The 23853-nt window shown below is 42.6% G+C and overlaps 1 protein-coding gene across 1 annotated transcript; it reads right to left on the bottom strand.

Moving 5' to 3' along the window:
* Positions 1-11212: 11212 nt before the first annotated feature.
* On the bottom strand, positions 11213-18533 carry ARSI (arylsulfatase family member I). Its single transcript, XM_075274947.1, has 2 exons — positions 17530-18533; positions 11213-13141 (listed from the first exon to the last, which is right to left on the bottom strand). The coding sequence occupies exons 1-2, from the start codon at positions 17847-17849 to the stop codon at positions 11734-11736; spliced, it is 1728 nt and encodes a 575-aa protein (XP_075131048.1). The 5' UTR covers positions 17850-18533; the 3' UTR covers positions 11213-11733.
* Positions 18534-23853: the final 5320 nt, after the last annotated feature.

Here is a 23853-nt window from a genome sequence, read left to right as displayed (position 1 = left end):
TGACCTTCAGGACCCATCAAGCTCCCTTGACTGGCCTGGGGGAGGAGGAGTTACAGTCCCCTCGAGAGGGGTTGGGAATCTTTTGTCTTTTTCTTTTGTGTGAAGACATCTAGACACAGACATGGGAAGCTGAAAATGCCAGCCAAGTCTCAGGGCACTCCAAATAGATGGCTTTTCCTCTGTGCTCAAGATTCTCCTCAGAGAGTGTTTTCCTCTGAAGCTCCAAGCCTACAAGCACTAAAGTTTACGGACCTGTTTTATCCACACATCTGGGACTTCTACACGTATCTCTCTATTCAAGTAAGTCTTTGGGACAAATCTATATTTAAGAAGCCCATAGCTAGTCTGGCAGAATTTGAGGGTTTCTCGCTGCTGAGAATTCTAGTTGCTCTTCTACATACGTGTACCCAGTTTGTTGAGGACTAACTCCCTGGATACAGGCCATCTTTACAAGTATATACAAGTTTAACTACCGAAGCAACTACTAATTAAACTATCCAAAGCATTCCTGCTCCAAACTCCATCACCTGCTAACTGGACACTACCTACAAAGATCGCTGTATTGTATGTGAAGAAGTACTCCATATGTACATTTGTATTACTTTGTCCTGCTAGTAAAAGAGCAACGACTACCCCCGAGACCTGGTTGTCTGTTGTCATTGTCAGATATCACGTGGGGGTGGGTAGTCGGGGACATCAAAAAGGAGATTTTGTGCACATTTGGGACCCAGGGACCCCCTGAAATCCGGCCACATCTGATATATTACCCGTGATACCAGCCCTGGCCCTCCTGAGTGTTACACTAGGATATGTCACAGGATGTTCCGATTCCTTTATGGTGAGTTAACATTGGTTTTTTTGATCAGGATTTTGAGGCCGTATCTGTCTCAAAATCCTGAACAAAAAGACGGCTCCAATTGAAATCAATCGGAGCCGGTCAGTTCTTTTTTCCAGGAGCTGTTTATTCCGGCTCCCCGAAAAAAGAAGCAACATTCTCATTCTTTCAGGCGGAATTGCCTCACGATATCCGCTTGAAGACACTAGGCCCATTCATTTCCGGAGTGGAGTGCGCGATTGGATGTCGATGCACTACCCGTATCTTGGTCCAGAACCTCCACCTTAGGCTCCGGACCAAAAAACCCAGGGTGAACTTACCCTTACTTGCTGCTGATTGGCCTCAGCAGTCATGGGCAGTGGAGACTTCTGCCCATACAAGACACCAGTGTGGGAGGACCAGACCGCGTTGGGAGACACTGGAGCTCCGGGGACAGCTGAGTATGTTTTTTTTATTTCTTCACATTCCCTGACTCCTTACCAAAAACAGGTTATCCTGGACTACCCCTTTAACTCATATATAATGCTACTTACACAAAATGAGTTAGCAGCACACAGTTCTATTAAGATGTATACCATATTATCTGTGATCCTTTCCACCTACATTCGGATCTTGGTCTTGCTCATAGTGATAGCTGTATCTAGGATATCTACTATTTCTGTCCCCAACCAGTAAGTCAGGAAAACAACAGAATGGCCTTATCAAACATTTATTGCTGAACACATATTGACATCTGTTCTGCTTCATTGTGACAGCTCCAAATACCACTCACTGCAGTTCTGCTGCGCACTTAATTGAGCCTCATGCCGGGTCCATATAATCAGCTCTGTCAAATCAAAACCAGAACTTCTCCTACCAGGTGTGTGCACACAATGCAAAGCAGCGTTCTATGTGGGACAGGCAGGAACACAGCCATCAAACGTCTGCAAGGAACTCAGGATATTTGTTAGAAAGGTTAGAAGAAGTAGCTTGCTGCTAGCACTGCTACCGACACTTTCAGAAAGGATTGAAAAGGTGAAAATACAAGCAATGCTGTCACATTAAGATGTATGTAGCATCTGGGGGTGGAAGCTGAAAAGCAGCGAGGTTGAACGTATGATCGGGATCAGAACTGCTCAATTTTTTGGCAAGTTTCCCTGTTCATTTATTATGCAGCAACAGATTCTTCAGTTATGTATAGAAAGCGCGCTCATGGCTGCCATGTACCTTATAGGGGGTCACAATCTTATTTCCTTCAGTAAAGAACATACACACAAACAAGGCCACATTTCTTAAAGAGTATCACCAGAACCCAACCTTAGGGTCACCTGAATCAAACAGTGTTTTCCCCTTGGGAATCGCTGTCTCCGTTGCTGTGATATTGCGGTTTGTGGATGTGCAAATTATTTTTTTGGTGCAATGAAAGCATTGCTACATACCTCTTTGGAGCAAATGGCAACATCATAGGGAGGAAGGAAACAAGGAGAGGTGAGTATTAGGTTTTTTATGTTTGTTCCGTACCAGGAGAGGGACATAATATTGTCGGGGCAACTGCAGGGGGGCATTAAACTGTGGAGAGAGATGAATTTGATTCTGGATGGGAATGGGCAGAGACAAAGTGGAAGTGGGTGGGGTTGAATATGACAAATTCTGTCCCTCTTTCTGTCCTTTGAAAGTTGGGAGTTATGGTGCTCCGTTTGGAGGGCTTACTGCACCGCTAGCAGAAAAAGGAACCCATTGAAGTCAAAGGGAAGCTTTTTTCAGCACTGAATCTGATGCGGATTCCACACCAAATTCAGCGCCATTTTCCTCCGTGTGAATGCACCCTTAGACCGCCAATCTCAGAAGACATGAAAAGTCCTCTTTATATTCTTTGATACCAGGTGGTTAGGTGTGGTGGTGGTAACCAAAAGGGGGTCCTATAAATCTTTGCACTGGGTCCTTCTTATCTCTCCCTAAACTTTTGCTATCACTCTGACTTCTGATATAATATACAGCCAATGTTAATTTTTGGGTGGGCATGTTAGATATGTAAATGTTATATTTCAGAGCACATTAGTACAGTACACCCACACGCCTCATATATCACTGCCTGCTAGAACATTTAATGGAGCATTTATACAGTAATCATAGGTCCTTGAGTTTTCCTCCAATGTCTTATTGTTAACATTGCTATTCAATAGCTCCTTAGTTATGTTACTGGAAATGATGGGTTAAATCAATATGGCTACCATTCCAGATTCCACAATTGTTTTTATACTGCCTTGTCACAAATCTGTCTCATAATACATATCCATTTGCTTGCCCAGAAGTTTTTGAACAGTTTGGCCCTTGTACACCCCCCTTCCCTCCCCAGACTGAGGTGTAGACTTTTAGCTTTAATTCAGGGGGTTAAAACTATTGCATTAACTGTTCAGTCATGTTTACATAGTCCCATAGCTATAGGGCGTACAGCGGTAGCATCGCCACTGGGTCCTGAACCATAATGGGGCAGGCAGTGAAGGGTTCTGAGAAAAGGCTCTCCAGAATTGTTAGTTCATGGAGAGTTGGGGGTGAGGTGTCTACAAAGGCAGCAGTTTTTTAAAGATACAGTTACAGTACAAAAGAGCCTTCTTCTGCATTATATTATATATATTATATCCTATTAATATTATAAATGTGAAAGTTTGTGGGTTTGTGAGTTTGTGTTTGGATGTTTGGATGTTTGTTCCTCAATCACCGAAAAACCGCTCCACCGATTTGGCTCAAATTTTCCACAAACATAGCTAATACACAGGATTGCGCAATAGGCTAATTTTAGTCACAATAGCGCACATACGTTTTTCCCACGACCCACACAAACATCCAACTCACATCACCATCTCTACAAAATCACACACTTTGGCCCATAACAAGCCCCTAAACTTCACATTCCTCTCTACAACCTAGCCCCTAACCACACACAATCACATTCGCATATACTTCAGCACTTTCACACTCACCTTCACCATCCTGCAGGAGCCGAACTGTTTCACTCTCCGGCTCAGCCATCTTTACCGACCCCCACCACTGGGAGGATCCGCGGCTCCGCCCACCAGACTACTCCACTCTCTTCACACACTGTCACGAACATGGCGGCTGGCCGCATGATTCCATACGCCGCTCATATGCCGGCCGCCACACATTGCCTCAGGCCGGCATACCATACAGCAGCGGAACCCGGCCGAACACGGCCAGCCGCACGTAACCCCCGTACTCTGCGGCTGGGAACACAGACGCCTCGGGTAACACCACGCATGACTGCTGAAGCTGCAGCCCCAACACACACAGCTCCCCAGCATCATCATGGTAAGTGTTGTGGGGACACTGATCGGCAGGTTGCTTAGCGGAAGCTGGGGGTTACAACAGGTGGTGTGTAATGGGGGGGGGAGGTGGTAGTGGTTAGGGAGGGGTTCTTCTGGGGGGAAAATGGTACCACAGGGCCGAGGGTGCGTAGAGGGGGAGGCCCAGATTGCACATGTGGAAGGGAGGGGGGGTTACGGTCACCGGAGTCACGGGTGGCTGGTGCTGGGGGGAAGGGGGAGATGTAGGAGGTCACTGTACTCTCTATATGGGGGCAGGGGGCCGGGGGAGCGGGTGGTGGGTAAGGGCAGGGCTTGGAACGCAGGTAGCGGGAAAGAGGGGGGGCCGAGGCGCAGCAGCAAGGCCGTTGCCTCCCGACCCACCATCCTGTAGGAGGGGCCCGCCGCAGCGGCAAGGAAAGGGACGTGGGGGGCCACGGGCCGCGCTGCAGGTGGTTCGCGCCAGGGTCAGGGGGGGCTGCGGAGGAAGTTGCGGGTAGGAGGGGACAACAAACTGAGGGAAGAGATGGGGGAACAAGAAATATAAGCAGTTCACCGCCACCGCCAACCCGTAGACGAAGTCGCGGGTAACTGCTAGTATATTATATTTGAGCACCTTTCACCATCTCCTCCATCAAAAATACTTTCCTCAATAGGTGGCAACCTACAGATTCCTGTGCAGTTGTAATGTTATATAGTAGCCCTCACCATTCCTGAGTAATCAGTGCTGTTAGTATAAGCACCCGATACACTGGGGGATTGGTCTTAGACTATCTCCTTCAGTTTATGACTGCCTATCTGTACAGAGCTTACTTAGCTTATTGGAACTAACAGCATGGATTGCTCAGGAATGGTGGGGCTAAAGAAAAAATAATCCAACTATGCTAGAATCAATGAACCGGCGCCTATTAGCAGATACAAAGAGACGCAGTTAGTGGAAATGGTGAAGGTTCCCCTTTAAATAAACTGAATTCCATGTTCACAATCCCTTTAATGGCCTCCATGTTGTTCATCATTATATCCGAACGTATCTCAATGACTATGTGATTTCTGTAACTGCACTCTTTGTGATAAATAATAATTTCACACTTGATGCATGGACTAAAGGTGTAAAATATAGCTTACATGAATGTGTGTCTGTGCGCTGTATATAAGTTGTATTTCTGCAGCACTGAAATCAATAGTAAACATGCAAAATATATGTATTCCTTTTATAGATAATAATCCATGTCTATGTAGTCCTTTCAAATACATCACGTTACCTGTGGTCCTATTATGTCACTTTATTAGGAATACCACCAAAACAGACTGTGCGCAGAACACCTGAACACAGATAAACACACAGATCACATCCAAAATCCCTGAACTCCATCTCAACACCTCCACTAACACCCACGCAAGCCATCAGAAATACATACACATTAATTCAGAGTCAGGCCTGCAGACAGTCAGCTCACACACACGACCAGCAGAGGGAAGACGTGTCGGCACAGAAGGAATTCGAAATCCATTGAATCCACAGCCATAAAACATACCCCATAACAATGCTGTATCATTGCAACACTAAAATACACCTCTGGGTGCTGTTTGCCGATGTCTGGCAGCTACAAAACTAGGGCATTACTAGGGCAATAAAAGTGGATTTCTCAAAACAAGAGAGAGTAAAGGGGAGACGAAAGCTTTGACCCCTTTTATCAGAGACATTTGTTAGTCATTACTGGAATTAGGTGAAGAAAATCCTTGTATAACATCAGATTATCAAGGCATGGCACGCAAGGGAATGGGTATGTTTTAAAGGGGTATTCCTATTACATATTATGATGCATGGCATTAACCCCTTCCAACCGCAGACATTTTTCAATTTTCGTTTTTGACTCCTTCCTTTGCAAACCCCATAACTTTTTTATTTTTCCGTTCAGAGTCATATGATGGCTTAATGTTTGCAGGACAAATTGTTCTTCATAGGGGCAACACGGTGGCTCAGTGGTTAGCACTGCAGGCTTGTAGCACTGGTTCCCCGGGTTTGAATCTCGCAAGTAGCAACATCTGCAAGGAGTTTGTATATTCTCCCCGTGTTTGCGTGGATTTGACTACCGACCTGTAGCACTGACATCCCACCTGATGAAGGTCCTTGAGAGACTGGTCCTGACACACCTACGCCCCCTAGTGAGCTCTGCTCTGGACCCCCTCCAGTTTGCCTATCGGCCGGGCATTGGGATAGATGACACCATCATCCACTTTCTTCACAGAGCTCTCTCACCTAGAGAAACCTGGGAACACTGAGTATAATGTTCTTTGATTTCTCCAGTGCTTTCAACACCATTCAGCCAGGGCTACTGAGGGAGAAGCTGAACCTTGGTGGAGGGGACCAGCACCTGTCCAACTGGATCCTAGACTACCTGACAAACCGCCCTCAGTATGTGAGAGCCCAAGACGGTGTGTCTGACACTGTGATCTGTAGTACAGGGGCACCACAAGGTACAGTTCTTGCCCCATTTCTTTTCACACTGTACACTGCTGACTTTAGGCACAACTCATCCAGCTGTTACTTACAGAAGTACTCCGATGACTCTGCAATAGTCGGCCTTATCACTGATGGCGATGATAGGGAATACAGAGACTTATACCGGGATTTTGTTGAATGGTGCCAGCGGAACCAGCTCAGGATTAATGCTGGGAAGACCAAGGAGATGGTGGTGGACTTTAGTAAACGGAGAAATGCTCCGACCCCGGTGGAGATCCAAGGAACATGTATTGAGATAGTCAGGACCTATAAGTATCTAGGCGTGATCCTCAACAATAAACTAGACTGGGCTGATCACCTGGAGGCGCTGCACAGAAAGGGCCACAGCAGACTCTACCTGCTCAGGAGGCTGAGGGCCTTCGGAGTCCAGGGGACACTTCTTAGGGCCTTCTTCAACTCTGTGGTTGCTTCAGCCATCTTTTTCACTGGGGGAGCAGTATATCAACCAGGGACAGAAATAGACTTGACAGGCTGATCAGAAAGGCCACCTCTGTCCTGGGGAGCCCCCTGGACCCAATACAGGTGGTGGGTGACAGAAGGATACTGTCTGTGGTGACCTCCATGCAGGAGAACAAATCCCACCCCATGTATGAGACCTTGATGGCATGTGGCAGCACTGTAAGTGACTGTCTGCTTCACCCCAAGTGTGAGAAGGAGCTATCACAGGTCCTTCCTTCCAGCCGCAACCAGGCTGCATAATCTACATCAGACCAAGCGAAAATCACTCCGCACAGAGAACTAATGATTATGACGATGACCATGAAGTCTTTCTTCTCTTACGTTCATTAGCTGCTATAGACTCCTAGTATATCTTCTCTTCTAAGCATATGCGTGTCTACGTCTGTAATATATTACTGTGTATTATCCTGGATCTGTATTACTGTGCTGCTTTAACATACTGAAATTTCCCCCACTGTGGGACTATTAAAGGATTATCTTATCTTATCTTATTTCCTCCCATTCTACAAAGACATACTGATAGTAAAAAAAAAAAAAAAAAAAGAAGTACATTGTGATCCCTATATGGGGCTCACAATCTACATTATTCCTACGTTATTCCTCTTGGAAATGTATGAATAAATGTACAAGTAGGTTTGTAGGAGTGCACTAGTAACTGATATTGTCATTACTGATTGGTCAGTGTGAGGACACACCCAATTGTGAAAGAAAATAATAGCAAATTGTTATTAATGTTTACATACATTTCCAGGAGGAATAACAGAGTGATGTCATAATACACATTTCCAAGAAAATTGTTAATTTATCGGGATTTAATCTTTTTATTACATCAGACATGTCAAGAGAGATGATAGGTCCTCTTTGTAGCCAGCCCTGTATATTTTAGCCTGCACACCATCCATCTGCATTGGCTCTGCTGGTAGTATTTCAGCTGAATTGGACCCATAAACTGCGTTGCTATAAAATGCTTATTCATGAAGCTAACATTTTCCCCAACACTGGGGCTTTGTGCAATGTCCCTATGTTACAAAAGTTTATAGGAAAATAATTGGGGCTTTTCCTATGACTGGTAGTCTTAATATTGCATACTGCATGTTTGTTAGCAACCGTGTTCCCATGACCAGCATTGGCTACACATGGCGTTATTTTATAACCTTTTTATATGAAGAAACAAGCCCATGCTTTTATTATTTCATCTTAGTTTTTATTATCAATCCACAGTGTAAAAGGATTTGCTTTTCCATTAAATTGCCATGTCAAAGGCATTTCTAATGTTCCACTGAGCGCTTGATAAATCATCTTCCTACTTCAATGAGTCACCTTTCTCTTCCAGCCTTCAGGCTCGGAGATATCGAACTATATTGTACAAATTCTTTTTCCGTGGTTTTATAGATGTCAATACTTAAATTTCTGACAAAACACGGTCACCAGGTGAGAGCTTGTCTTTCACTTTCCTATTATGAGGCCTGAGTCCCAGAAGCCTAAGTGACTGCAAGGAAAATTGGTTTTGACCACTAGTCATAAATTATTATTATTAGCCATTTGTAGGATAAGACTCAAGCCCTGTTTACATGACCAATTTGAAAAATTGCCATAAAAAAGATACATTTTTCACATCTGTTTTGCATCTGTGGGTTACCCATTTTCATAGATCCTTCATGGATCTGAGGCTATTGAGTGAGCTGAGAAAACAAGCAAAAATAGGACCTATTCTCTTGTTGGTCTGTTAGTCTACAATCAAGTAATAGAAGCGCAAAACGGCCTGAGAAAAACGTACATTTTTCATGGCCATTTTGCACCCAAGGTTTGGGCATTAGTATATAGAGGGGTCTGTGAAAATATACACAAATAGAGCATGACCTATGTTATGACAGTCCATGACAACGGACCCTCAAAATATCGCAATGGCCGCCATTCACTGAAAATGAAATTAATGTAGCCATGTGATGGCTGCTGTTACAGACTTTGTTGTATGAATATAGTTTTGAAATTGGCCGACAAAAAATCAGTCTTATCAATAATCCTGTTTACATATATTGATTTTAATGCATCTTAGTGACAGGCATTAAAAAAAAAACATGGCCGTGAATATTGGTCATGTGAATAGAGCTTACATTCATGAGATTGTGTCCGATTCTCATCTGTCAAAAACAGACAAAATGGTCTGATTCCAACATCGGTCTGTATGGATTACCATCTGTTTGATGGCCATTAAAGGGAGACTGTGAACACAAAATACGACCCTAATCTAATCCCTTGTACGGCTTCTGACAAAGTTTCCAAATTACTTTACATTACATTGAATAGGAAAACTGAGTGAAAAGGACTTTAGGGGACATATAACCAGCATCGTGGGCTTCTGCCAATGCTCCAGACTACTGCCCCTATTGTATGCTGAGGTCCGTCCTTCACAGGATGAAGGTTGTATACCCCTTAAAGGGGGCTTGTTCATGTCTCTCTTTGGGTTCAGCAAGTACATGGCACATCCTCACTACGTCAGAATCCACTTGGAAATGTCACACTCCAGCTTCAGAAGTATGGCACACAAGGACAGATTCTGACGTAGGCAAGTGTGGTGACAAAACTAAAGAGAGACTTCTAAAATTTCCCCACTGTGGGACTATTAAAGGATTATCTTATCTGAAGCTGGTATGTGTTGCTTCCAGTTACATGCATGAAGCCTAAATGTAGCCATACACATTAGACAGATGTTGGCAAAAGGCACCATTGTCACCAGAACTGGCCAAAGATCTCATGATCGTGTTCCTACTTTTCCCCAACAGCAGATGTTGGTGAAAAAAAGGGTCAAGTATGTTGGATTTTAACATACCTGATCCTTTGTTGTCTAGGGACATAAGCAACCAGTGCCTTTGGACAGTGACAGTGACTCTTTCCTTCTGCCTATTGAGAATACATTCATACTCAGCTTACCTGAACATGAGTAAACCTGCAACTATATGAGTTGTTGGGAAGAATAGCTGACCATTTGGTAGAGGAAGAAAATCTGATCCTTGGGAACATTCTCCAATCCCTTGTCAAATAATGTTTATGAATCACTGGAGAAGAAAGGATGGAATACAGTATTTATAAGTATATTCCACCATCTAAGTCTATTTTCTATAGACCTTCATTAGCCACTTGAGCCTTATTTACCCTCTCAATCTCTTTGACTATATTGTCCTTGACTTGACAATAAGAACCTCCATTACTACCTCAATCCTCTTGGCCGTGTCCTCTAGACCTCGACTTGGCAAATTTATACAGTGTCCAGATTATAGAGAATCTAAACTCAGGATGATCCCTTTAAGCTAGGTATACATTAGCGTTGTTCTGTCCGTCGTATAAATCTGTTTGGGGACCCACACGACGGAAAGCTGGACTAGTCACCAGGGAGAGAGAAGTCCTCCATGCAGGAATTTTCTCTCCGCCGGTTTCTGCAATGAAGTCCATTGCAGATGTGAGCTCAGCCTTACTTACTGGATCGATGGCCAGATGACCTAGTCATCCAGTCTATAATCTGAAATGTTAACAGAATTGGATACAACTATTTATAGTGCACATTTATATTCGACTAAAACTTTAACTAAGGAGCATAAAAATCTGGTTTTGTGGTCCTTTGCTGTCATCGCTATTGAGATTGGTGTTGAGGCCTTTCCAATCCATCACAGTGATACATTGGCACTGTACAGTTTGCACAACGTCACCTATTTTATATACTTATGTATGTCTAGAGAACAGTCTCATACTCAGGCAAATTAGAAGACATATATGGAGTCATAATTAGAAACATTACATTTTTTTATTCATCAGCTATCTGAAATGCAAATAACCTTATCATCGGCCGTCCCATAAACTACCATTGTCTATTGAACAATGTTATGCCAGGGTTGTCATAAAACAGCAACTTCTTCTTCCAGATAAGAAAATCCTATTGGAAGGGCGTTAGCATAAAACCAGTTAAAGGTATAGTACTGTAAAACCTCTCCAAGAAAATCTGTCTTTCAGAAGACCACCCCAATTTTGTTTGAAAGGACTACCCTCTTAGCAGACCCTTATCTGCAATTTCAGGTGTTTTTTCCCAAAAAGGTTTCACCGTAACTATACAAAAGTTGGAAATATTTCTAAAATATAGTTTTTTTTTGATTGTGCATAATCAAAATTGTCCACAAATAGTAAATTTCAATAGCTAGACCACCATCTTCTTAATCTAAGAAGTGCCACAGTAAATACTGGTAAGAAAAAAAAAATTCACATATGTGAAGTAATCGTTCATCTTTGTCAAGAAAGACTATAAGTTATCTTTAAGGCACTGAAGTAGTCCAAGACTGGTAAAAATTCCCTTTAAGATTAGAATACTAATGTGTTTGATTACATCTCAACCTCAGAAAAGTGTCGTCTGTGTAATCTTTTTGAATTACATATGTCAAGTCTTTGAATTTCTTCTGTATATCCAGGAATTGTGTTTGATGCTTTCATAACAGCAACATCCTTCCTTAGACTTGTAGTGCACACTTAGCCATGCTGTACAGTCTTCCCTTCCCTTGCACCAGCTCTTTGTACATTGTATTACAAATCAAAAACAAGGTCAAAAATATTATCCTAAAAAAAGTCCATTTTCAGATGCGATTAGACATAAGACGTGTGTTCAGCTTTCTGAAGAAAGATTTTAACTTGCAAATCTTGCATTTTTTCTTTTTATTTGTGCTCTTTAAATGTCCTCCTCTAATCCAATTTTCTTCTTCCTCCTCATCTTCCTCGCTAGCCCATGGTCCCCAAGCACCGCCATTGAGTTCTGGATTACCCCTTGGGTCCTCATTAGGATATCGCACTGGAATGGCAGTACGATTATAATAAGCCAAGCGTGTCAATAACTCCTTAACCACTTCTGGCTTCTGTGCAGACAAGTCATGACGTTCGTAAGGATCTGCTGTTATGTTGAAGAGCCATACAGACTTACGGGCTCCATCGGTATGACGTTCTAAATTCCACCAGGTTCCTGGAAAGTTGGTGAGGGTCTGAGGTGGGATCCAGTCACTATAACCAGGATCTCCGGTTAATAACTTAAAATCTTTGACTCTGATAGAGGCTTGAATAGCAGTATTCCATACTCCTTGACCCTCTTCCATTGACCCTGATTTTGCAAGGTTATACAAAGGGTCAATATTGTGCAAAATTTCAGTCCGAGGTGATTCCTTTCCTTCGCTGATTGATGGCCACATATCATAACCATCTAGGCCCTCTGTATCTGAAATGTTTCCTCCTCCCAAATTTACAAGTGTTGGATACCAGTCTGTTATGTGCATTAACGTCCTACTAGACCTTCTTTTCTTTTTGATCAATGGACTATGGACAAAACCCAAACTTCTTATACCTCCTTCCCAATATGTTCCTTTACGGCCCCTTAAAGGCCAATTACTTCCACCCGAGAATGTTTGACCTCCATTGTCTGATGAAAAGATGATCACACTGTTGTCATAGTAACCATATTTTTTCAATGCCCGGGTGATGTTTTTTACAGCTGCATCCATACAGGTTACCATAGCAGCATACTTGCGCCTTGCTACATTGCCCATATTCCTATATTGATATATATATTCTCGAGGGGACTGAAGGGGAGTGTGCACGGCCTGGAAAGATATGTATATAAATATTGGCTGTTGTGGGTTATGAGCTGCCAAGATGTGACTTACACGTTGGGAATAGAGAATTGTGGAGTACTTGCCTGCAAGATCCCAAGCTACATTCTCCCCCTCATGTAAATCAAAACCACATACTCCTGGCCCATCACAGTTGTCATAACTGTAATAGTCCACATTGCCAGTCAAAGAACCAAGAAAGGTGTCAAATCCGCGTCGCGTTGGGAGGCATTCTTTCTTATAGAAACCCAAATGCCACTTTCCCACCATGTGCGTTGCGTAACCAGCTTCCTGTAGCTTCTGGGGCAGGGTGACTTGATGAAGGGGCAAACAATTAGGTTGCCGTGGACGAATAATGGAGTGCTGTAGACCAGTATGGATCTGATACCTAGGGAATAAGAAAATGACAATTAGAATATATCCTCTTGAAGAATCACTGTACAACTGCAGAAGACAATGGGTCAATAGTAGAGATGAGCGAATATGCTTGATCGAATACCTCGGCCGCATAGCTCCCGCTGCAAAAACACTTCCGGGGCTTCCAATTTTTACTGCCCCTCCCACCTGCCCTGCCGCCAAGATCTCTGCGGCCAAGGTATTCGATCAAGCATATTCGCTCATCTCTAATCAATAGCATTTGGTCAATAATTTAATGGTCCAAAGGAAAAATCAGAGGATTGGTTGCTAGTTCTCCTTTCAGTAGGCTGTGAACCATGGCCATCTACCGGTACTGAAAGACCATCTCAGATGATTTCACGATGGTTTCGTTGTACCATATACCAATCCCTACAAAGGGACTACACCATGGCCACCGACCTGGATAGAGAATACGCCACCCCAAACACAGACAGACCCTGAGCCGGTACAGACTGTGCCAGCACTGTGACCAGGGGGCCCTAGAAGACGAGGCCCATTTCCTGCTACACTGCACCAAATACTCAGCTGTGAGGGCCATCTACTACCAAAGGCTCTCTGCCCACATCCCAGACTTCATATCTGCAGATGAGAAGAGGAAACTCTACATCCTACTGGGAGAAGAAGAGGCCACTGTGGAGATCGCTGCCCAATACGTGTCCAGCTGTCACCAAACAAGAGGAAGATGAGACTCCATGGGCTGTTATACCCCAAATCAACCACCCCACCCATACCCACCGCTCACCCCCCCGACCCGAACTCCCCCCCCCCCCTTTACTAGCTTTGGCAATGATTTTATTTTTATTTGTATATTAACAAATTTGATTTCACAAGTAAACTCAATAGATATAAAATATGTACGTTCTATATACTTTGTTCAAAGAATGTATGGAATTCTGAAAAGTTTTGGATCCATTTTGTCTGATAGTTCAGTAGCACTGAGGTTGGAAGTGCAATGTGATGGGCAAATTTAGATTGTTATAGACCAGGGGCAATAAATTAGACTGTAGCCCCTTCTTTGTATGTCTAAAGTAATGTATCCAGATCAGTGTGTGCTGAAGTGCAAACATGTATTAGTTTACTCTACTCTTTGGTGGTCCCAATGTAACTAAACATGCCAAGTGAGTCTACTGCTACTAAAATAGTATGTATTGTATGCCCAGGCCATTTCAGCCCACATCCTTCTATGTCAATTGCATGGGCGAGCAGTGACCTATAGTAATGTTTAGAAGTCCCCAAAAAGATGACATTCATGCATTCAAGATAATGACCAAAAAATTAGCATCCACTTCCCCAATTCTTGGTTGTTGCATTGTTCCTGGCACCCATGATTTGGCATTATCTGGATTTGCCAATGAAGAGAAAGAGAAAGTTATACAAAGAGATTGTATCTAAGGTGGAAAAAATCTTATTTCTGTAGGTCTGTATATAACAATATCGATTATTGATTTATTGTGATCTTTGACCTTCTACATGCCTTTTCATGGACAATTTTGTTTCCTCTGCTTTACTACCCTGTACAGCATAGACCTCTTTCTGGTGTACCATACAATCTGTGGCTTTGCAGCTGTCACTGTGAAACAGCTGGAAGGCTGGAAGATGTCTATTCCGGGTAGTAAGTAATGTATTATTCTCAGTAATGTTGTGCAGATGTAATTTGTAGACCATATCAATAACCTATTGGGCTTGGGACTAAAGCAAAATACAAAGACAATCGTAGGAATGTGTAACTGCAAGTTTAAGTGACTGTCCAGTCCTACTAATGGGTAAAATCGGTAAAGTAAACTTTCAAGTAAACTTTTACCGCCATGCCCTGATCCTTTTCTTTCCAACCATTCCTACAGAATGGAATGGGTGCAAACAATGGTGAGTGGTATCACCAACCACTGCTCGCCCTCTCCACAGTAATGACTTTGGTGTTTAGGTTTTGCTAGGATTGGTGGCTAGCAGGATCTAGGATCAGCCTCCATAACAGACTAGAGACAAGCCAGTACTATGCAGGACAGATGTCAGATCAGTTCCCAGTCCCTGATATTTTTATATTATTTTGCTGATGTTTTTATGCCTAATAAGTAAGTTGTTCATTCTTTTTTCATAACCATCTGTTATAGGAGTCGGTAACGTTTCTAACTCCAACTCCACCCAAACTCCAACTCCAGTGGCTCCGATTCCAACTCCACAGCCCTGCTGGCTATGCAATTTTAATATATTTGAGATGATTTTTGGCGTCTATTGCTGATGTGTAAAGATGCCTACAGCTGACTGGTATTTCTTTCTATTACGGTGGACACGTGGGACTCTGTTACAGCCTGGGAACCTACCATCACCCACCTACCCCATGAGTTTATGGAAGCTTGGCAAGAGAGCAGCACCCTGTTTACCGGGATGGCTTCAGACGTCTTTGGGCAGTAGAACACAGTGGTAAGAAGAAAGGAGGAGGAGGGCTTGTGATGAAGGACATTTGGGGCCTTTTTTGTGGTTAATGGACAATAGTGCTGATGCAAGATACCGAACTATCAACTGTGAGAGGAGATCTCACTACCTACCAAAGAACTGCCACATGTTATCATGATAGCTACCTATGTCCCCCACCTCTGCAAAAAAAAACGTTTTTGCCTGTTATATCTATATGCTGTGACCCCCCCCCCCCCTCCTCATGTTCTACAACCGCAGTAGGCTGTATTATTAACATCACTTCACACAGAGAACTAAATGATCCTGCAGTGTCTGTTTCTTTCTTTTTTTAGTTGCTATGATTCCTAGGATTTCTCTATCTGCCATGAGCTTGTATGTGTTTTTCTCTCTTGTTATATACTACTGTACCAGCTATGAAACTGTATCACTGAAATATCCCCATTGTGGGACTATTAAAAAATTATCTTATCTTATTGCTGTGGCTATTTGTCAGCTATCACACAGAACTCCATCATGACCTAGAATTGCCTTCATGGTTAAGTTTCAAGATGGACATTCTATTTCATCAGTGAAAACCAGGGCAAGTGGGCAGCAGACATTTTTAGCCTATTTCGGAATAGAGAAGCATTAGAATGGATGAAATCATTGCGGAATGGTTTGTGGGATATGACATGGATGTTGGGGTCTGCTAATGGAACAATTAAAGTATCTTCAGATGAATAGGGGAAATATGTGTCTTGCTCAGTCAACTGGTTGATATGCAGATCTGTTTGACAATGCAGACATTAGAAGATAAATTAGTTGACCGGGTCAATGTGAAGTTACATTGTGTGGTGGAATCGGAACATCAGTGGATATTTGTAAGTAGAAAGTGGGGCAAACTCAAGGAGCCTTCAGAGATAGAGTGGTTGTCATACATACAAATCACTAGATTAATAACATACTGGAGTGAAACATACAGCGTTTGGCACCTAAAAAGATACATGCCATCTATGGGTGCTTATAGGGTTTCCCGATGACTGGCGTTTAATGGTATCAGACTATACCAAGTTGACGGAAACCAGATATATTATGGAAATGATGTTAAGTAAGAGTCAATGTAATGATCTACTGAGCGTTGTAAAACACGTGCTGCACTGTTCTTGAGCACCCATGTAAGATGGTTAAGATGACTTTGCTGAGGAGAGGACATCCCTTCTACGTCCTAGTTTTCTAATTGATAATGCTTCATTGCACAAGGACAAATATCTTTGTTTTCTAGTATAACCTTGTGTGTAGCCCTTTCATCACCCGAATAGACAGCTCTCAGGTAAGCACATCCTATCTTTCCTAGAACCAGGAAGTTAAACCCAGTGGGAAATCTACATACGCAGCAGAAACTCTATACCTGAAGGCAGAATGGTCCTTGTGAACACCAAGAACATAGAAGCTGGATTTTTTTTTTTTTTTACTTTTTAACCCACTCAGTGCACATGGACTGAAACTGAAAAGATTATTGTGTGCAAGGGCTTTAGCTTTTCTACACTCAGTCAATACATTCCAACACACTTCATCAAAAGAGTTAATATCAAACTGGAAGGGGGCCAACACAGTTCCTTACTTGGCAAGGGCTGCTGGCTACACAAGTGCTCTCTTGTTTACATATTCAGTAACTTTAGTCCCTCAGCAAATGACCCTCTAGGAAGTCTACTTCTGGCATTTGCCAACTGAATTTCCACGAGATCTGTGTATAGAGCCTACAATTACATGGCTAAATAGTCCATGTTCTACACTGGGACATACAACTACGTTTTTGGAAATTTTTAAACTTTTTGGAAGAACACCATAGTAATAGTTTTAAAACGATCAGCAACAGACTTATAAATATGTTTGTAGATTTTAATATTATGAAAAGTGCATGAAAGTGTTAATTTCAATTGCTCCCTCGATACAACAACATTTTCTTACCTGCCAGTGATCAGCTGACTACGGGAGGGAGTACAGATGGGTTGAACATAGTAGTTCTCCAGCTTGACCCCTTCAGCAGCTAACCTGTCTAGAGTTGGAGTTTGTATATCTGATCCATGGTAGCCAATGTCATGGTAGCCTTGGTCATCAGTCAAGATAAATATAATATGTGGAGGTCTTGAAGGAGGTGCTGCCTGAAACTTAGATGGATCATCTCCAGGACTGTCTCCTAGTACAGAAGGCTTCATCCAGTCCCAGGACATGTAACCGAAACTTAAGAGGCTGACCAGAGAAAATCCTGTTAGGGTTTGAACAGCCATAACCAAGCGCCAACAACCAGTAACTAATTTGGTAGAAAAAGATAAAATTCAATAATCCAGTGTCCTACCAAGTCCATCTAGTTCATAGTATTAACCTGAATGGTTATCCTGTGGTTCTTGCAGAATGTTAAAGAAGTCATAGGTAAGTCACATTTGAAGATGCTCTGCACTCGGAAGAACTTTTTGGAATGATGCCATCAACATGTGTTCTCAAAGTCCTTACCTGAGGAATTAAGGAATCACTCTCGTGTACAACGTGGCTACAGCAAGAGTTAAATCAGTCTCTTTCTGTTCCTCGAAAGCGAAGACATTCCCACCGTACTTGGGTTTGATGCTTTGTTATTTAGGTTTCCTATCCACAGTCTACTGACCACAGACGGAGACGTTCAGTCGATCTTGCAGTCTAATTGTTTGTAGGTGTTTTTTAATCCCAGATTTGGAAAAGTATTTTTCAGATGTGTCCGTCGATCCTAGTCCTGCATCCTCAGGCTCCAAAACTATTGCAAAACTTTTTTTTTTTTTCAGTGAGTCAAGCGGAGCTGCCAAATGTATGGGATGAATTTGTGTCTCAGCTAAGCAGAGCTCTGGATAATTTCCCTAGACTTATCTGGATCGTCGCTCAGCCAGGGGGAGAAAGAGGCTCTCTTTAGACAGCAGTGAGAGGTGTCCAAGTAAATAAGTAGTAGTTAGAGCATCTGTTTGGATGTGGCAGGCACTGGCAGGTTTAAGGAGAGCAGGGGATGCTGGTCCCTCCCAGTTCCTCTGCTCCATTCCAAAAGAGAAGCTTCAAAAAGTCAGCCCGGGACACTTCAGGGTCCTAGTGTGCCTCTTTTTTTCTATTCCGAATCTAGCTGAGTCAATAAACTGTGCAGAAAAGCTCCGACCTCTCATACTGTAGACACATGAATCCCAATGTTCAAGGTCACTGATATCCTGTTTTATGGGGTCAAGTAGTTACTGCCCCGCAACAGGAAGTTACTGTAAGTCATTGCTTTCCTATAGGAAGTTTCTGCAAGTAATTTATGACTTTCATTGCTCTTTTATTGAGTCTCTAGCTGAGAACTTCTCAAGTGACATCTGCAGAGCAGGACAGTCCTGGCTAATGGACACTTCCTATATTTAGTCTATAGAGATACAAAGAAGCGGTTCTCATCTCCCTACATCTGGGTCACATTTATTTCATTACGTGGAGTTATTTGCCCTATGTTTGGTGCCACAGTTTGGCCTGGCAGAATTTTTTTATACAGGAAACAGACAAGACACAACAAATATAATTCATTTGTCACCAGAGCGTGGAAACTCCCATAGACTGAAATAGGAATTTGTGTCATAGTTAAACTTGGCATCGGTCACTGTGGTTAATAACCCCCCTCCTCCTGTAGGAACCAGGGCGACATATTTATCTTCAATAAATATCGGCTTTCTGCCCGTTATGGAATATGTGTCACATCACATCAGGAGATTTACTGAGAAAATCATGTTATTGTGCAATGCAAGATGAGGCCAAGCAATACACACATAAACAAGGATACTGCATACTTTATTATATGTGGGGGTTGGGGGGGGGAGTTATCTTCCAGAAACAGCACCACCCTTGCCTACAGGCTGCGTTTTGTACTGCAGTTCAGCCGTATTATTTGAGACTTACCTGAAATACTGCACAATTCACAGACAAGGGTGGCGAAGGGAAAAAGAGACCTCTGTTTTTTAAAACCGGATGGGTTATTTCTGGTATTGCAGATCATTGAGTTGAATAGTGACGAGCTGCAATATGGCTATAGTGCATGTGTAGTACACCTATGAGTCTATTACCCACAGCGTCTACAATCCTTCACAAGTGCTGCAGTCATATTTTATTACAGAATGTGATCCAAAGCCAAATTTCAATGCCAAGGACAGAATGGTCGAAAGTTCAATGAAGACTGGGCACGGTTTACTGATAATACCTGTAGTGGGACTACCTTGAGGCACCTGCAACTTCATTTATATAAAGATCAACTGGTTATTTTTCTCAGAAATAATAAATCATATGTAGAGTGCCCATTAAAGGGGTTATGCCTGAGAATGGATCAGGGATTCTAAGCACGTAGTGGTGGATGAAGTCAAGTCCCCCACTCCATTTAATTCAATGGGAGAGCTGGAGATTGGCAAAGATTAGCACTCGGCTATTAATAAAATCCAGGCTTGTTTGTTGAGAATGTTGTTCACTGTTCCTAAAGACAACCATCAGAATTATGAATACAGCACTGGATTATAATGTATAGTATAGCTAAGTCTAGGTTCATATCGTGCTGAAGTCTCAGTTGAAAACTCTGACGCAGAAACTGCCAAAAATCGGTGGAAAGAAAAGTCCTGCATGGAAAAATGTCAATGGGGGTCCCCCGGTGTCCATGTATAACTGCTGTTTTAGTACTAGTTAAGTAATTGCAATGTATTTACAAATTTTTATGAAGATTTATTCAAATATCATGAACTAAAGACAAGGATGTAGCTATAGTATAGGGGTTACAGAAGTAGCATCTGGTTTTTGAGGGGGCCTATAAGTCCAGCAGATGTAATAATACTTTACTAATTGTCGGGGACATTAAAGAGTCCTCATAGTATGTTGCAGAGCTCCAAATTAAATAATTAATTAACAGGCCTAGATGGACTGCAGCCATCTTCTTTTAAGCCTGGAGAACTGATTAATGACACAAGATGGCTGTGTATCAAGAGTTCTGATTTATTGTTACAGGAGTCAATATTTATACAGACAAAAGCAGGTTGGACTATTCTAATGACATAAGCTGTGGCACATGACTATTGGATAAGATCTGCATATCATTATTACACTCCAACCTGGGATGACCTTTCTCATGACATGAAAAAGAATCTAAGATATTTATGTGTAAGCCAACATCATACACTAGTTCTAGATGTATATCACAGCAAGAGAGATAATGATCACATACTGGTCCGCTCCGGCCTTGGGGCTAACGACCAAACAGGTTATTTGAACCGGTTTCTACACCCACCCTCAAAGATGACCACAAATAGATAAGGAGTTATAACCCAACCATTAACATTCCACACGCCTTATCCCCTAAAGGGGTCTCTTAGACTCTAAACAGACATCCTTATGAAGCTTATAACAGAAAATGCTTACAAAATGGCTGACAGAATACAAGATGGAAGATGTGATCCTAACACTAATACAGAGACAACTTTAACTGGGGCAGCTGGTTACAGAGGCTAAAAAGAGGCAACTAACTGGGTGGTTACAACACAGTCAGGATTAAACAATGAAATACCGCTCTCATAGTAGAGCACAGTCCAATCCAATGGGCCATTGTTTTAGCAACACTTATAAATCACTGGACAGATGCCTCTGGTCACTTGTGATTCACAGGGCAGTTGCCCTCACACAGACATAATGCAGGGGGTGATTTCCCATAGGCTGTTGGTAGTATTATAGCTCAGCACTATTATCTGCGTAGGCCAAAGTTTGTACATGCATTCACCTTATGTGCAGCACTTCATCTACAAAGGTTTTGTCAGGTGTTGTCCCTCGATCTGTGACATTTTCAGGCCTCAAGCTGCTAGTTACCTTATACTCTCCGAGAGAGCCGCCAACAGGTGTCACTCACCCATTTCTCAGGAGACAGACACTTCCTCTTACGGATACAAGTAATTACTCATTGCACTAGGGGCAGCAGGGACTGGTCTCTCTCAAGCCAAGCCAGCAGGTTACTTCTTCTTTGCACAGGAATTCCCTCCTTCCCACAGTCTCAGGGCTGCTGCACAGCAGTTCAGAGGTCCAAAACCAGCGCAACTCATGTGTGGTCAGCCATTGTTCTCCTGGGTCTGTCAACAAGCTTCTACAGTCCATTGCATTATTCACACTTATGTTACACTAACATAGCATAGATAACACGTGTAAGGTTACATGGTTCGTCTGGCCACAACTTCCAAAGATTGCTGTGTAGCCCTTCGACTCCTTCACTAATGTAACTGAATGGAGTCACATTGCAACTCTAGATGCAAATCCTCCATCAGCGCTTGACTTGTTGCCACTATAAGTTGCAGTCACAGCACCCTCAGGGATGCAATGAAAGTCCATACACTAATATTAGGAAAGGAGTATCTCCATACCTCCCAACTTGTAACGGACAGAAACAGGGACAAAATGTGCGACACGCTGCGTGCCTCAGCAAATTTAGCTCCACCCACTTCTTAATTGACTCTGCCCATTCCCATCCATTTCTCTTTGTGCTCCCCACACAATATAATACTCTTACAATCATCCTAATATTATGTGACCCCACATTATAATGTATTCAAATTGACAGCACCGTATAAAGTCTCTCTCCTGGTGCACCCACAGTTTAACATCTTCCTCATATGCCCGTACAGTTACATGCAGTCCCATGTAGACCGCATTATCCTCTCTCACTGCTTCAACTCCACCAAACGTGTAGTCCCATGTAAAAAGCATTACCTAGGATTTAGAACCTACCCAGAGATAAGACCCAGCTGATCGGGGCAAAGTTTGTAAACAAGCAAAACACTACAGGGGCGTAGCGGGACAAACCCTAACCCATCCAGGATGGCGTTATAGCTGTGTAAAATCGGGACTGTCCCGCCAGATCAGGGACGGTTGGGAGCTATGTATCTGTACAACACAGCAATGTTACTTTATGCAACAGGAGTTGCGGCATAAGTGATATTTGTAGTAATATTTTGCTGGAGATGTTTAAAGTAGAAGAGTCTATCTATCTATCTATCTATCTATCTATCTATCTATCTATCTCTATCTATCTACAATTTCTCCACAGCTGCAGCTCCAATAACCAGTGAGAACAGCTTTTAGCATTGCTTATTTGCACTTTCACCAGCAATAGAGATAAAGACTGACCATCTATTTCATGATTTGGAATATTTTCATAGCCCACAGAAAGCCTTCAAGGCCTTGCCATTGCGTTCCTCTCAGAAATTTCAGCTAATGGTGCTCTTTCCACTGACCTCAGATACAATAGGATGTGACTGAGAGCAGGCTTTGTTTTCCAGACATGTGGCAGCTGGCATCAATCACTTGGGACGATGTAGGGCACATTATTCTGTTACAGACACTGAGAAGCGCCAAGGGGCAAATTCCAGCATGTTGCCCAGCTGTAAGTGTAACACCACTTTCCATACGAATGAATAAGGAAACGAACGCTGGAATGGGAATAAAGAGAGAAAGTGCTAAACATACATAGACATCTGCAAGAAGAATCTTACAGCAATTGTGCCAAACACTGTACAAGTGCGAGTGCCATTCACTCTCCTGAGCGCCTGGGATTCTCACAGTTTCTATATATTCTGCCACAATAAGGATGCTGTCACATCTTTAAGCAAACATCTCATCCCCGGCCCTGGTAGTCATCTGTCCTATCAATTATTACAGTCAGGTCCTCTGCTCTGGCACTCTCTCTATTGCTTACTATTGCAAATGCATTTCTTCAGAATAAAATGTGATTTAGACCGGATTCTGTAAAGGTCAATAGAACAATTTAAAAAATAGAATTTTCTTTTCTTTTTTATTTTTTTACCCTTTTTCATTTTAAAGCCTACATTAGTTGTTGAATCTGCTGACGTCTATGTAGACCTTTGATTGTAGAACAGTGACATATATTACCGCTGAGTGGCCCAAAACACAGTAATTTTTGCTATTGTTGAGGAGCTAGTGTTATCCATTCAGCTCATTTGCATATCGATGAAAAGACGTTTATTTTTCCATGTTTTCATCAGTTTGTGTCCAAAAATTTCTATTAAAAGTTGGTAAGCACTAGAATGGGTGCAGGTGGGGAAAGATAAGTATACACTCTGTAAATATACACTCCTTCATTATAACTGTGTGACAGGAGCCTGTCTAATCATCAGAAGTAGTTGTGATACAAATTTGTATACCTCCAGTCTACGTAGTTTCAGGAAGTTCTGCTGTGACTTTTCCACAACAGACAGTTATGTTATTGTCAGCAGTCCA

The sequence above is a fragment of the Leptodactylus fuscus genome, chromosome 5 (assembly GCF_031893055.1).
Source record: "Leptodactylus fuscus isolate aLepFus1 chromosome 5, aLepFus1.hap2, whole genome shotgun sequence".
Classification (NCBI taxonomy): domain Eukaryota; kingdom Metazoa; phylum Chordata; class Amphibia; order Anura; family Leptodactylidae; genus Leptodactylus; species Leptodactylus fuscus.
The sequence above is the reverse complement of the archived record's forward strand: the minus strand, read 5'-3'. Positions and strand labels throughout refer to the sequence as shown.

Excerpts from the sequence above, each read along its gene's own strand:
- ARSI (XM_075274947.1), bottom strand. The coding sequence starts at position 17,849 with ATGGCTGTTCAAACCCTAACAGGATTTTCTCTGGTCAGCCTCTTAAGT. Across the intron at positions 13,142-17,529 it reads AGTCAGCTGATCACTGGCAG|GTATCAGATCCATACTGGTC; the intron begins GTAAGAAAATGT and ends CTTATTCCCTAG.